Consider the following 16,217-nt stretch of genomic DNA (forward strand, 5'->3'; position numbering starts at 1 on the left):
CTGCAGGAAGTACTGCCCAAGCGACCTAGAGTGATGGTACCCTGCAGTCCACTGATTGGCTAAGTACCCTATTTAACCCCAGGGGCCGGCCTAGGAAGTTGTCTGGGCAACCACACAGATTTTGGCCTTCTGTAGCGCCAGACTTTGCATGATCTCCGGCCTCCGACTCCAGCCTAACTCTGACCCTGACTCCTACCTCTCAGTACTAATGTAGTACTGCCTCTGATTTCTGGTTTCCAACCCTGGCCTGACTCTGACTTCTGCTTACGGAACCGGGCCCTTGCGATCCCTCCAACCCCTGCCCATGACTACCAGCCCTGGTGGGCAGACCTCAGCCCAGTTGCGACCACTAGGCCAGACTGCCTATGCCCTGGTCCCTTAAACAGAGGAAGGTGAAAGAAGAGGCCGCCAATAAATCATAGCCAGCTATCCTCCTTCCAAGAGATAAACTGCCCATTCATCCCTAGGACGTATTCTGCCTTTGACCTCCTACAGTGCCAATTTCATCTGATCGTAACTACAGACCTTAAATTACAAGTGACAGAAACAAAGTGCAGGTCACAGACGAGGCTGTGGAGTCTGACCTGAGTGAAGGCCAGGGCTAACTTTGGTCAAACAGTGCCTGGAGTGAGCCCAAGCCAGAAAGAGACGCAAATCACATTCCAGTTCAAGAGGCCTCTGCTTTTAGGGACATTGTAAAGAGACTGGCTGATGTTTCCTGAACCAGTGCTTTTGTGGGAGCTCGTCCTCATTCTACCCAGGCTTAGGGACTCCCCACTGCAATGGTTTTTTCATCAGCTGCCCCTGACAACTGTGTTTCTTGTAGCCTTAACATCAGTGAGGAGAGTCAGAGAGCTCCCATGGCTCACTCTCCTTACACAGCCTAACAAAAGCCTGCATTCTCATGCTAAATTGACCCCCACCCAGTCACTGATTTTCTTCTGAATCAGACGGTTTGCCTGTTTTCTTTCCTAAATTACGTTCCTTGCTAGGGGAGGGCAGGTTTCACACATTGCCTACTAAAAGGTCCCTTAATAGGACTCTAAAAGGACTCTTAGGGCTGGGCTACACTAGCGGGGGGGTTCGAACTAAGATACGCAACTTCAGCTCTGTTATTCGCATAGCTAAAGTCGAAGTATCTTAGTTTGACTTACCTGGACATCCTCACAGCGGCGAGTCGACTGCCGCGACTCCCCCGTTGACTCCACTTACTCCTTCTGCCGAGGTGGAGTACGGGCGTTGATTAGCGGATTGATTTATCGCATCCAGACGAGATGGGATAAGTCGATCCCCGATACATCGAACACTACCCGCCGATCCGGCGGGTAGTACAGACATACCCTTAGTACAACCAAAATTGTCTGTTGATTTCACTCTCTCCCCAGTTTATGGAATATAGAAACAAGGTTAGTGGAGGGGTGGTTTCTTCTCAATCGCTGTCATAATGGATTGAGATCTGCACTGTGAGATACTATGCGTCTCCATCCCCAATGGTATCAGAACAAACAACTCAATCTGAGGCAGTTTCTGGAGCATGCATCCATAATGTCCCAGTGGTGGAATTTGTGCATAGTGGGAGTTCAGGTCGTACCTTTATGAAGTGTTATTCTCTTAACCTGACCTCAAAATCTGATGCCTTCTTCCAGGGAGCCACCCAGCACCCATTGTGTAAGTTGCCTTACCTCAAACCCATCTCAGTGTTGGAGCAGAGTGCCCGAGCCGATGGACATTCTCAACTCCCATCTCCATGTTGGATTGGGAGGAAGTGGAATAAACTGAGTGTGCATGTCAGCCGCACCGCCTTTAGACATTATGGCTTTCCTCTGCAACACTCCATGGCTCGGGACATAATCAAGGGTCAAAGTTTTCCAGTGGTTTCTGGCTTTGGTGCAATGTGTAGGTGAAGTCCAAGAGCAAAGGGACCTGCTCCAAGAATTCCAGTTCCAGCTGAGACCCTTTTCTTCCTCCTCTTTGGTTTTTGCCTGCCTTCACTTCCTCTACTCTGCATTGTGCAAGAAAATACTCACCCTGGGCAAAAGCCACCGCTTTGAGCATTTGCCAAAAGAGAGACATTTCTTCTGCTTGCCTGGTACTTTTCATGCAGCCCAAAGTCTCTCTTGGTGTTTTAATGTGAAAGGATTTGTGCACTGACAAATGATAGTTTTGAGGCATTTTGTTCTGTTCTACAGCATTGCTGCTATGTTCCCAGCATTCTTGTTCTTCTTATCATTAATTATTTGCTTCCCTTGAGACATTTTATTTCCTCAGTCTCCTTGATTTCACTAGTATGTGGTTCTGTCATTCATTCATTCTGTTCTTGTTCTCACCCCCCGTCTCTCTAATTCAAAGCCATGACCCAATGCTTAATGCACCTTGAGTTCCCTGGCAGTACTTCCAGCTGAGGAAGCAGTCATAAGAAATTCCAAGTTATATTCAAACAGTTTTCCAAACCTTTATATTGTTAAATATACTTCCTCCTTTCCCTGTTAGTGTAGAGTGTCCACTCGTCACTGTTTTCTTGCCCTCAACGCTCCCCAGTAGTAATGAGTTACATGCCGGCCTGCCATCTTTTTCATTGATATTAATTGATAACATTCATTTTTCCCCCAAAGCAGGTTAGCCTGATATCCTGTTACATGTTTTTTTATGACTTGAATCATAAAATGCACTGAGATTTTATTTTGGCATTTAAGAAAGATGTTGCAGAAAACTAGTTGGGCAAGTTGCAGATTCCGTGATCATGAAGGAGTATGTGTCATCTTTCTAGGACTGTTTTCATCAATCATGCGAGAGCTGGCCAATGTCACACATGATGGTCCCAAGTGGATGGTGCTGGATGGTGATATTGATCCAATGTGGATTGAGTCTCTTAATACAGTTATGGATGATAATAAGGTAATAGATATTCTTTGATCAACCCATAGGAGAAATACATAGGTTGAGACAATAGCTCATAGTATGAAAGAGTTGTTACTGTGTTTCTTCAAATAAAAACAAAAATCATCACGCAAAGAAAATGTTACATCTGGAAAACAGCACAGGCATTAATTTTCAGGAACATGTTATTGAATTGGAGTGGTGCGGGTAATGTTGTTCTGCTGCAGTCAGTACATTGAAATCTCATAGACTTTAAGGCCAGAAGGGCTTTAGAGCCTTTTACTGTTGGTTTTAATTTCCTTTTCAAAGTCCAACTCTACTTGGCTTTTAGCAGTTCTCACTTTGTACCTACGCTTTCTAATCTCCAAGAGGTAACTTTCCTTGCTGATCCATCCTACCTTCCATTCCTTGTAGGCTTTCTGCTTTCTCTTAATCACTTGCTTGAAATGCTTAATCCAGCATGGTCTGCAACCCTTCCCTAGGCATTTTTCCCCCTTGCTTAGGATGCAGGCTTGAGATAGTTTTTGCAACTTTTACTTAAAGTAATTCCAAGTCTGCTCCACATTCAGATCCTTGAGTTCTTCAGTCCACTTCCCTAACTACTTCCCTTAATTTTATAAAATTTGCACTTTTGACATCAAGGACTTTAGTTGCAGATCTATTTTTGTTTATTCTCCCATTTCATTTAAACTGAATTAGCTCATGATCACTCGAACCAAGGTTGTCCTCTACAACCAGCTCTTCTATGAGGTCCTCACTACTTACCAGTACTAAATTTCAAATGGCATTGCCTCTTGTTGGTTTGGTGAAGAAATCTTTCAGCTATCACATCCAGGAATATCTGGTCCTGACCATTATTAGTAGCACTTTTCCTCCAATCTGTATCTGGGAAATTGAAGTCTCCCATAATCACACAATTTCCAGTAGTACTTATTTAATTAAAATATTAAAGAGGTCTCTATCCATATTCAAATTAGATTCAAGGGATTTGTAGCGTACCTCAAGCACTATTCCAGTGGAGCCTCTGTTACCTTTCTTCCCCAAAGTGATTTTGACCTAAACAGATTCCATTTCACCCACTACATCACTTCTAATTTCTTTACAGTCTATCTCACCATTAATATACAATGCTACTCCACCACCTTTACCTTTATTTCAGTCTTTCCTGAACAGCACATACTCTTCAATCCCTGTATTCCAGGCATGACTACTATTCCACCATGTTTCTGTTGTTGTGACACCCTGGCACCCCAATATTCACCACTGTCATGTAATTAGGATATGTTTTTACAAAGAATGCCTTGTGAAGTATCTTTCTAAAAGTCTCGATCTGCTAGACATTAATATCTTGTTGGATTGTATGTGCTATCGTCGTATGTCAAGTTATGAAGTTTGGCTATGTATGTGTTAATGAAACATGTTGTGAGGTTGAAAACACCCACAAGCAGCCTTTCCGATACAACAGTAAAAAGGCCAAACAATGTTAATGGCTTTTATTGAGGAAATGCACACAAGAATTATCCCAGGAACTGTGTACAATAGAAACCTCTCAGAGAGAGCACTACACAATGGGAACTATTTGACCCAGGTCAGAGCATAAGAGCTTTACAGCAAATGGGAAGAAGATATAAAAGGGGGAAAATGACATCATGGGGGGACCCTGCTGTGATGGGTTCCCCATGGACTGCCACCTGGAACATGGGTACCACTGAGCCCTCTGACCCACCAGCCTGGGATCCCACTCACTGTGCTGCTGTGACAAGTTGCAAAACCCTCCAAGCTTGCATTTTCACCAGCATTCACACAGGTAGGGACACACCCAGCTGCAGTCACATGCAGGCTGTCTAGCCACCAGCCTCCCAGCCTAGGACCCCCGAGCAGTACTGTCCTGCCCTGGTCAAATCTGGCCAGTATATGGGTTTAACACCCGGTCTGCTTCTCCCTCAGTGTGAAGAGGACCATGGACACTTGTGGTAACCAAGCTGAGATTTTCCTCAGACACCAGTGTTCCCTCTAATTTTTTACATCCATATGAGGAATTCATTTTGTTATGTGCACCAATATGGAGGTGACGTGTGGCGAGGGTGGGGTCAGTGGGGCTGGGCTGGGGAGGGGTGCCTCTCCCTGCCTGTGTGGCCCTTGATAGCCTGCTCTGTGGCCACGCAGCTTACAGGGAATTTATCCAGACACCTTAGTCAAACGCACACTGGTTTGGATTAAAGCATAAAATAAGTTTATTAACTACAAAAGGATAGATCTTAAGTGATAGAAAACAGATCAAAGCAGGTTACCTAGTAAATAAACAAAACTGCAAACTGAGTTTAACATACTCCTCACCCTGAGTGATAAACAGGCTGGCAGATTCTTAAGGCCTTGTTTTTGCAGCTTGGGTTTCCCAGGTTTTTATACACAGGCTAGAAATCCCTTTAGCCTGGGACCATCACTTCCCCCCTGTTCAATCTTTATTCCTTGGGTGTTTCCAGGTGTGTTGTTGTAGGGAAAGTGTGAGGTCCCCCCAGGATATCATTTTCCTGCTCTTGGAGAGTAGAAGGCTTGAAGGATATAACCACAAAACAACATATCCTAGAATGTATGTGAGGAGGTTTGTGTATCTTGGGGAGTCTTGGAGACTTCCTGAAATCCTCTTCGCTAAACTGGAGGTGGGATATTTGGAGGAAAAAATCAAATAGGTGCTGAGCAGCAAGATGGCAAAGCACATAATCCATGATATCTGAGGATAGACTAGAAGGGTTTGCACAGTATGTGAACAAAATGGAAGGACATGGCTTCCTTTGCATACGCATCGCATTGAGGAGCTGGATGAAATCCTAATCAAGCAGTGCAGAGGTCCTGTCAGCAAGACCGTGCCTGAGTCATACGGCGATAACACGGGAATGAACAATTCTCACCAGCAGGATTGAGGAATGCCGCTGCCATGAGGCTTATATTCTGAATGTGTCTGTCCTTTTCAGGTGCTGACACTAGCAAGCAATGAAAGAATTCCCCTTAATCCAACCATGAGGCTGCTCTTTGAGATCAGTCACCTACGCACAGCAACTCCAGCCACTGTATCCAGAGCAGGTAGGTCAAGGGGGAGTAAGAGGGCATTCCCTTTCCACTTGCACAACGTGAAGTTTAGGATTGAGATTTTCAGAGGGCTCAGGAGATTTTGGCACCTGACTCCCGCTGGCATTCAGTGCCCAACTTCCTTAGGCCTTTTGAAAGTGACAGCCTTAATTCACAGTGCCACTGACTGACAGGGCATGTGACCGAGAAGCGGGCAGCAGAACCTAGAAACTCAGCACTCACTGGTGAATGGCTGACGACAAAGGTGGTGATGAGGGTAGTGCATAGAGGGCTCGGTTGAGATCGGGGCACTGTGCAAACAGAGTGAGAGACGGTCCCTGTTCAGGAGAGCTTACAGCTGAAATAGCCAGGGCAGAGACAGCGTGGGAGAATGGAAGGATTGTTCTCCCCTGTCTATGGATGGGAGCTGAGGCCCAAGAGAAAAGGGCCTGATTTCAATAGGTGGTAGGCACCTAAACATCTTTACAAATCTGGACTAAATTACAATTGTGTAAGAGCAACAGGCTGTGCAGCGTAGTACACTGCTGCACTCATTAAACTATGATCTTAGTGAGGGAAGGTGAACAGTTCCTATGGAGAAAGGTACCAGTCTCTGCCATGTCCTTTCTGTATCTCTCTCTCTCGCACTGTCTCTCTAGGCATTCTGTACATCAACCCAGCAGACTTGGGCTGGAATCCCCCTGTGAGCAGCTGGATTGACCGACGAGAAATCCAGTCAGAACGAGCTAATCTGACCATCTTGTTTGACAAGTACCTGCCGCTTTGCCTGGACACTCTTAGAACTAGGTACAGTATAACAGGACGTAACGTGTATGTGAGTGACACCCACCATGTTGTGGCTCTGTTGGGTGATGCAGCTACCTGGGCCACTGCCAAGCAAATTGCTGCCCTGCCTCTGAAAGGCCCCATTGACAGAGCAGTGTTGGCTTTCCTTCAGTGTAGTGTTTGTGGGGAAGGAGAAGCGGATGCTGGCTCCCAAATTCACACCCTTGCTTGGCTGCAGCCCAGGTTTCACTTAATTGTAATTTGACATTTTACTGTTAATTTGTGTCTGTAGTAAGTGTGGGCTCACTAGTGCAAGGCATGCTGGGATGTTGTATGATGCAGGAGCCAATTATCTGTCAGTTGGAGAGGGAACAGGAAAGAACATAGAAAAGGTTAAGTCAGTTGGGTCAGAGCGCTTCACTCAACAAGGTGGATTTCAAATAGTTGCTCGGGGGAAAGGTTTTTGGCCTTTAAGAAGTAAAGTTGAGGGACACGTCACCCTCTCCCTCCCCAGGCGCTGTGCCCATGCCCTCTTGGACTATATAGTTCAGCTGTAACCGGCCTCCAGCTGTCACCGGGGAACCTCCCTGATGAGAAGGGTTGAGATCTCTCCCTCGCCAGTTCTTCTCTACATGGTTTGAGCATTGGCCTGCTAAACCCAGGGTTGCGAGTTCAATCCTTGAAGGGGCCATTTAGGGATCTGGGGCAAAAATCTGTCTGGGGATTGGCCCTGCTTTGAGCAGGGGGTTGGACTAGATGACCTCCTGAGGTCCCTTCCAACCCTGATATTCTATGATTCTTTTCATGACAGCCGCAGAAGAAATTGTGTCTGCGTCCCTTTCCAATCTGGCACAGTTCACTGCTGGGCACCAGTTAAATCAATAGTGGTAGTTTTTCCTTTGCTATAAATAAGGGTTTCAGTGACTCATTAAGCTGCCTCATTGGCCAGGTTAGATTGTTATCCTTTTGATGTCCAACTGGCTTATAGGCTCTGGCAGCAGTAATCAATGATGAGGCCTGTGGGACCCCATTTTATTAACCGTTATGCCTGCACAGAGCCTCCATAAGGCTGAGCTTACACAACTGCCATGGAGAAGGATGATCTGGACAGCCAAGAGGCTCAGGATATCAGCTGTGCAGCTCTGAAGAATGGCTCTGAGGGCACTTCCTCTGTCCACTTAGTGAGCAGCATTGGGACACAGCTTCTTGCATCTTCCACCCCAGTCCTTATACATGAACAAGAGTCCTGGCAGAAAGACATGCACGTTGGGGCAGAGACCAGGCCTGGGAAATGTCAGCCCAAAAGGCAGATATGCAGAAAGGCCTGAGGTAGTGAAAATGGGGGTTTGTAATGAAAGGAGTTTTGCAATAAGATTGCTGCCTGTGTGACCAGTCTGATTATAGCTGTCAGCAGCACAACACGTAGGATGGTCCTCACTCTGTTTCCTGAGGTTTGTGACAGAGCATGAAATCGCAGGGATTAGCTGCCGACAGTTGTAAACCAGGTATTTTTGTAGATTGCTTAATTCAGAAATTGTAGGACCAACCTTTCAAATAACTATAATTATTTTATGGAAGACTTCAGTGTTATCCCACCAGCCACAATATTAGTTCAGCTACATTTACAGAATTCCTAAGTTGGTTTAAAACAGCGAGATGAAAGGATTTATTCTATTTGACCGCTCCTAACTCATCGTGTTCACAGGAAATCATTGCCCTTAGCGAGTCTCCCATTTTACTACTTTCAAGAGGATCAAAGTTTTTAAATGTCTGAAACTTCTTATTACTGTTATTACTTGTGTATGTGCCTGTGCTTCCAGGTCTAGGGATGAAAGCTGGTGTTTTATTTCTCGCTGTATCCCTGCATAAGGAAGATACACACTGCAGAAAAGTAAAATGTTAATGTTCTGAAAGAGGATTTATATGCACATTTCTCTGTATTGCTAACGACCATCATGCTGAATCTAATTATACTTCATATGCTTTCAATTTCTCTCCCATAGATTTAAGAAGATTATTCCAGTTCCCGAACAGAGTATGGTTCAGATGTTGTGTTACCTCCTTGAGTGTCTCCTAACTACGGAGAACACTCCTCCAGACTGCCCCAAGGAACTCTATGAGCTTTACTTTGTGTTTGCTGCTGTCTGGGCCTTTGGTGGAGCAATGTTCCAGGATCAGGTAAGATGAGAGCTATAAGTGTAGGGCTCATTAATGTAGTATCCCATTTAGACAGTAGCCTCTTTATTATTCTGATTATTATTATACTTATTCAGTGTGATTCTTTAGTATAGTGTTGCGTTCCTGGGGCTAGAATACAATTGTCAATGGGATAGAAACCTCTGGAGCAATGAGCGGTGCTGTTTCTCTACCTTGTTTACAGAGAAAACATGGTAGTTTGTGAAAGGCATCATTACACAAGAGACAGTATAAGAGCGGAAGGGTCAAGGATTAAAGCGACAAAGATGAGAGACACATTAACTTATGTACAAACATTTCATTCTGCAACAGTAAGTTGACTGATTGAAGCAGTAACACCTTACAGAATGTGGTAGTAATGAATACATCATTGGAGCTCGGTAAGAGATACCAACGTTTGCCATCTCACTGTGTGTTTATAGGTAGGAGTGCCATTGCAATGACATAGACCAGGCAATGTTTTGTTACCACTGGACTTAGGGTATCAGCTTTCTAAGGTTTCTAAGAAGAATAACAAAGAAATAGTAGCAATGAGCTGAACCGAGGATTGACGCACTTGGTTTAATTTGATCCATTTGAAATAGCAGAGGTGAACAGTTGCTCTTTGTTCACAAGCATGCAGCACGCTGAGTGCATGTCAGGAGCTGAGGTCTTCTGAAAATCTGGTCATAAATGTCAAAATTGGATTTTCTGGGTGCCAAGCACTTTTGAAAATACAGTTGTTCTTAAAGTGCTTAAATCAGGGGTGGGCAAACTTTTTGGCCTGAGGGCCACATCTGGGAATAGAAATTGTATGGAGAACCGTGAATGCTCACAAAATTGGGGTTCAGGCTTCAGGGTGGGGCCAGAAATAAGGAGTTCAGGGTGCAGGAGGGGGCTCTGGGCTGGGGTGGGGGAGTGGGGTGTGGGGTGAGGGATCTGGCTGGGGGTCCGGGCTCAGGGGTGGGGCTGGGGATGAAGGGTTTGGGGTGCAGGAGGGTGCTCTGGGATGGGATCGAGGTGTTTGGAGGGTGGGAGGGGGATCAGGGCTGGGGCAGGGGGTTGGGGCATGGGGAGAGGCTCAGGGGTGCAGGCTCCAGGCAGCACTTATCTCAAGCGGCTCCTGGAAACAGCAACATGTCCCTTCTCTGGCTGCTATGCGGAGGTGCAACCAGGCAGCTCTGCACGCTTCCCCGTCCGCAGGCATCGCCCCGCAACTCCCATTGGAGCTCTGGAAGGACCTTTGGAGCGGGGCCATTGGAGCACATAGGAGCCAGAGCAGGGCCATGCCGCTGCTTCTGAGAGCCATGTGGAGCGGCCCCCAATTCTGCTCTCCAGCTGGAGCGCGGGAGCAGGGCCATGCCATGGCTTCCGGGATCTGTGTGGAGCAGCCCCTGACTCTGCTCCCCGGCTGGAGCGGGGCAAGACCCCGCTCCCCAGTGGGAGCTCGAGGGCCAGCTTAAAACGGCTGGTGGGCTGGATGTGGTCCATGGGCTGTAGTTTGCCCACCCCGGCTTAAATGATGACTGAGCTCTTGAAAAGTTAGTGCTGGATGCAACTGCTGCTGTGCAGAAATGTAGCTGTGCAGGCCCTGCTCCACTGGGAAATAAAGAAGGCTGGGAATGGAGCTTGGGTGCTGTGTCTGACCATCCTATCAGCTGTTGGGTGCTTTCTGGAGTGAGCTGGTGGGTCTCAATCAGGCTTTGATGGACAGGTGTCCATATCAGACTGCTGTTCCTGTGGGCACAACAGAAACCCCGAATGGACCATGTGGATAAATCCGGTCTCATCCCTAGAGGCAGTCCCTTCAGTTCACAGCTCAGTCACAACCACAGAGGCCATGTGGGGGATGCTTGCCCTGCTGCTGCCCGTGCTGTGCCTGTTCTGTGGAGGAACAGAGGATGTCAGCCTCCCAGGCCAGGAGTTTATGTGAAACGAGGTGGGCGTGGTCTCTTCTGCAAGTGACTCCCTTCCTTTAGGCAGGAACCTTTCCCCCACTGAGCTGAAACACTGTCCCCAACTGTTGGGAAACCCATATTGTTACCTGAACACAGGTACTGGTGCCAGGACTCCGAGAGACCTTCTCCCCTGATCTTCCCTGTCCTCCGAGTAGCTGAAACTGCAGGGGCTTGAATGCTACATCACGCTTCCTTCCTCATTTAGCTGCCAGTCATGCAGCTCACCCAGTCCCTGCCTCCCTCCATCTGACACTGTGGAGGACAGGGTGATGGGTATTTCACTCCAGCACAGGCCCAGAGCATGTTGGCCTTGCTTGCCCATGCTCCTCCCACACGTCTTGGGGCAAGGTGGTTGTTTTCTGATTTCCAAGTAGCTGTAGAAGCTGCTATTATTTTACGACATCCAGCTAGTAATAGTAATAAAAAGACACTTGGCCAAGTGTCAGAGCCCTGCAGAGGTACTGCTAGCTCTGGGGACACCCTCTGCTCTGATGGGTGCTTTGTTTTTCAGGCTAGCTGCCTGGACTTAGTTACTGTAATCATACTGCTTGTGAACATATATTCCAGGTCATTTTTAGTAAAACCAGATGCCAAGCAGGAGAAATCTGAAGTCCCAGCAGAGAGAGAACACCCTGTGGAGGAAACCTCCCTGGCCAGCACCAGCAGGAAAATTATCAACACAATGGCCAGCAACTCCAACTTGGGGGCCTAAGATCAAGCCCCTAAATCTATACCTGGTCATTTAATTAAATGGCCTGATTTCCGGAGGTGTTAGCAGCTGCAGTTCCCACTGAAGTAACTGAAATCAATTCCCCCCATAAGTAGATCTCATCCACTGCTTCTCAGTCCTGGCCAGCTCCATCACCCTCTGCAGGGTGCCTCTGGTGCACAGAGGGCAGGGGTTTCCGAGTGTAGGAAGGGCAGAGTAGGGAAGCTTCTCTCCTCTCCCTCCTGGGCATCTTAGGAGGTCTGAAGGTGAGGCGCTCTTCTACTGCCAAGCTTAGGAAGTTCATAGCAGAGGAGCTCCTGTGCATGACAGCTGGAGCTCTTAGCTCAGCTCCTGAGCTCCACATTGCCATTTTTAGTGTGTGGCTAATCAGCCACGTTCAAATGGGCAGCGAGGCCTCTGCCAAGCACCTGAAAGAATATATAACATGCACCCCCTGCAAAATGTACCACTCATCACCAGAGTATCCTGGCGCCTTCCACTTACAAGTGATAGCAATAGCAAGGTCCTTAGTGGCCTTCATGGAGCCCCTGGCACTTCTCACTTCTTGGGGGTAAAAACTCTGCTTGGGATAGAGTGATTTTTTTTGAGGAGGGCGTTGTTTGGGTAGAAGGGCAGTCAGTGTTGGGGTTGATTGGGTTGGGAGGTCAGTGGTTGGGCTTGGAGGTAGAAGTGGGGCCAGTGTTGGGGTTTACTGGGTGGAAGGTGGGGTCAGTGTTGTCATTTGGGGAGAGGAAGGAGAGGTTCAGTACTGGGCTTTGGAGGTCAAAGGGGGTGACTGTGTGTGTATTGTTTTATGGTAGAAAAGACTTTTCAAAGAGCAAGGTTTTGCAGCATTTCCCAAAGCTGGTCAGACCCTGGTTTGGCCTGATCTCCTCCGGGAGTTACCCAATCCCTTCAACCCTCAGTGCTTTATCTCCCGCTCTCATGGGATTCGTCCTGTGATCTGTATTGCCACAAAACAGGGCAGCTGTCACAGGGATTCTTAGATCAAAATGTGGTCTCTGGCGTAGCTGGGGCTTGCTCCAGTCATCCATTAAATCAAGCCCCATTTTTCTTGGAACACTCACAGGCTTTTCTCCCTGTGCCAAGTTTCCACTTTCCACCCCAGCTATGTTAGCTGTAGAGCTGTTCCAGGAAGGTCCCAGGAGGACTCTGATGAGGGGGGAAGTCTATGGTTCTGTCATACTCCTCATGCACAGGAAGAGACAAATCATTTTTCTTACCAGAAATATTCACCCTTGGGAAGAGACTGGTTGTGGGTCATTTCAGAGAAAAAGGCAAACCGTTGGCAACGTTATGAGTGACTGACAGCTGGGGTTTAGGGTGCCCTGATAACAATAGCAATGTCTGCCACAGCCAGAGTAATTAGTGCACCTCTCAATCCCAGGCTTGGATCTAGTTCATGTTAGCCTCAGTAGTGACCCATGGCTGTTCCCTCCGGTGGCTAACCAGTGGCCTTGGTGAGATCAGCTGGTGCTCTCCGTCTCCTTTCTATTGAACAGTGTCCACTTCCAACTGGACACTGATTGGCTCTTTTGTTGACAATCTCAGCAGAGAAGTCATGCATCTCAACCAGAGAAGTGGTCCCCTGGGGCAGGGAGAGGACAGCTGTGCTGTGTCTCCATGTGGTGCCTGGTTTAGGGATCAATGGAAAGTGTTAGAGCTGCTCCTGTGCCTTGGTTCATCTGCACGAAATTTGCTTCTGACTAGATGAACCTACAGACAATGAAATACTCTGCTGACATTTGTTCCATAGCCGGATCTCTTCGACTCAGAATGCTTCATCCCCAGCCAAGGTGCTCAGGTGCAGGTTCCTTTCCTGTGTCCCTTGTTGCCAAAAGGCCCAGTCCTAGCACATCAGGGTCTAAAGAAACATCACCCCAAACTTCCTAAGTGGTTAGTAGTGCTTGTGCTCCTTGGAATTGTATGGTCTCCAAGACTCCTCACATTTAGTTCCCACCACTGCAGCTTGTTCAATGAGTACCTCCACTAGTGAAGCAAGAATGCATCCCAGCTCCCCTAAGCACTACTCAGGGTATGCGTAGGCTGCCACTGGGAGGTGTGACTGCAGCACATGTAGACATATCCGAGCTAGCTTTGAGCTAGTAAAGCTGTGAAGCGTGGGCAGATGCATGGGCTAGCCCTGCCCAGGGCCTAGCCAGGACCCGGGTGCCCAAGCAACGGCTGCCCACATTGCCACAGTTTCACCACTATTATAACTCAAGCTAGCCTTGACCTAGCTAGTTCACAGCCAGCTGGAATGTCTGCACGTGCTGCAGTCACACCTCCCAGTGGTGGTGTGGACACACCTGCAGTGTGTGCTGAACATGTGGTGGGGAAGGTGTGCTTTAGCAGATTGCACCAGGTGCAGTAGAAGCCCTTTGCAGCCACAGAATTTCTCCCCAAGATTTTGCTTTTGATGCTGGCTGTGCTTCTTCCTTTGCTGCTCTGTAAATGTCAGAGCAGGGGAGCTGAGGGTACAGCAGGCTGAACAAGAGTCTGGTGAAAAATGATCCAATATAAAATCTGTCTATTGCTCTCCATTGACGGTGCCCTTCACTCTGACCTTTTGCTGCAGAAATGTCAGGATAAACAATCTTTAGAGCCTTTCCACTCTGATGTGCACACTGGAAGGGAGTGGGCTCCCTGTAGGAAAACAGTTGATAGATTTTCCATTTCAAGATAAAGGCTCTGAAATTAGTAAAATTCCATGTGGGGTTTTATTAAGGAAGCAGCTCAAATTTAACATCGCTCTGGCAGTGTGGGTTGGGACCAAATTGCTCTGGTTAAATGGCATATTAGGGAGGGTGGATGACACATTACGGTGCAGCTGGAAGCAGCTCTCCTGTGCAGTGGTGAGGGCGCCCTAGTGAGAAAGCTTTTAGCAGTGATGTACTTCCACCCCCATTGAAGGCTACTACAGCCACTGCTGAGGAATTATAGCAACAGGGAAATGGGGAATTAGTGATTTTTGCCTCAGTGAGCAGCACCAGACTGCAGAATCCTGGATAATAATACTGTGTTTTAAGAATACTCTGGTCTACTGTTAAGGGGGTGGCTGCTTCAGGATAGCAAAGCCCTACGGAGCCTTTCACAGAGGGCACCAGTTGAAATGCAGCAGTTGGTGAAAATCCTGGCTTTCTTGTGGAGCTTTAGTGGCGTACATGAAATGAGTTGGCAGTCCCAGCTGACTTGCTGTATTGAACAAGAGTGCACAGCGAATGGATGTGGGGAAAAATAAGCCTTATGAGAAATGTACTGAGAATCTGGGCAAGCTGTAATGTTGCATTCACTGCTTACATGGTCTTTCATCACCATCGTCTCTGAATGCATCTCCAGCATCAATGAACTTCTCACTACACCCCTGTGAGGAAGAGAAGGGATAATGTCTCGATTGTACAGATGGGGAACAGACTAAGAGAGATTAAGTGTCTTGCCCAAGGTCACCCGTGAATCTGTGGAAGAGCAGGCAACTAAACGTAGACCTCCTGAGTGCCCAGTCCAATCGCTCTCCTTCCTTCCCCCAAATTTCACAGTCACTGTGAGGACTAGTGGATGGTGTAGGATACTAGGGGGAAAGAGACATAGGGAAGCTAGCAGAGACCAAATTCGATATGTACTTCTGATGTAGTATAGCAGCAAATAAAGGTTAATGCAAAGGTGTCAGAGCTGAAAGGTGATTGTCTCTTTCTAGAAGTCTGGTGCAATTGCACTTGGAATACTTCATTCAGTCTGGGCTCCTCAATACCAGAGTGCTGTGACAGGGAAAGAATCCAGAAATCAAAAGTTAATGGGCTGTTGTGATTTTTGAGGAAGAACTTTAATCTGCATGCCTTGGCTAATCGTGGCTGGAGGTGGGGACGTGAAAGCCATCCACAACTACTACTGGAAGCATGTATGCACTCTGGATCAATTACTTGGCCTGGTTAATCTGAGACACGTACTTAATTCTGCCAGATGGATCTCTCTATCTAATCTAAGACATATCTAAAATGGCCATCATGAGAAAGGATTTATTTAGGATTATAAACAGGAGTAATGAGATTAAATTAAGATTAGTTTTAACATCAGGAAATAGCTCCTGACAGTAAGTACTCTTAGGCTGTGGAATAGTGTCCTGTGTGAATGGTCAGGGCAGAGCCCAGGGGAATATACTGCAGGGGATGGTTCCAAACTGGCTAGGGACATGGTGTACATAACCTTTTTGATCACTGGAGATTTTCTGCAGGTTAGCATCTTTGCTGTCCATTTTGTCTTGCAGCTTGTAGATTACCGAGTAGAATTTAGTAAGTGGTGGGTGACTGAGTTCAAGACCATCAAGTTTCCTTCTCAGGGAACTGTCTTCGACTTTTACATTGATCCAGAAACAAAAAAGTTTGAACCTTGGTCCAAACTCATCCCCAAGTTTGAATTTGATCCCGAAATGCCATTACAGGTACGTGAATCTTTGTTTCATTGCCACAGAAGAATACATAGGTGTGAGTGGTGTGTGCTTTGTCTCTGTCTAATATGATTTGTTAGCACTGGCATGAGAAAATGAAGGTTTGTTAGTAATGGTGACATTCCATCTAAGACACAAACATTCACTCTAAAGTGATTAAGTGACCTGGGTTTGATTATGAAGA

At 47.0% G+C, this 16,217-nt stretch overlaps 1 protein-coding gene across 1 annotated transcript in view; it reads left to right on the plus strand.

Moving 5' to 3' along the window:
* DNAH9 (dynein axonemal heavy chain 9) overlaps positions 1-16,217 on the plus strand; it is a 385,294-nt gene that overhangs the window by 108,588 nt on the left and 260,489 nt on the right. Inside the window, exons 33-37 of the mRNA XM_044984418.1 lie at positions 2,768-2,895; positions 5,850-5,958; positions 6,603-6,750; positions 8,733-8,907; positions 15,854-16,027. Coding sequence (XP_044840353.1) covers positions 2,768-2,895; positions 5,850-5,958; positions 6,603-6,750; positions 8,733-8,907; positions 15,854-16,027 — 734 coding nt within the window. The remainder of the gene's footprint in view (positions 1-2,767; positions 2,896-5,849; positions 5,959-6,602; positions 6,751-8,732; positions 8,908-15,853; positions 16,028-16,217) is intronic.

The sequence above is a fragment of the Mauremys mutica genome, chromosome 12 (genome assembly GCF_020497125.1).
Source record: "Mauremys mutica isolate MM-2020 ecotype Southern chromosome 12, ASM2049712v1, whole genome shotgun sequence".
Classification (NCBI taxonomy): domain Eukaryota; kingdom Metazoa; phylum Chordata; order Testudines; family Geoemydidae; genus Mauremys; species Mauremys mutica.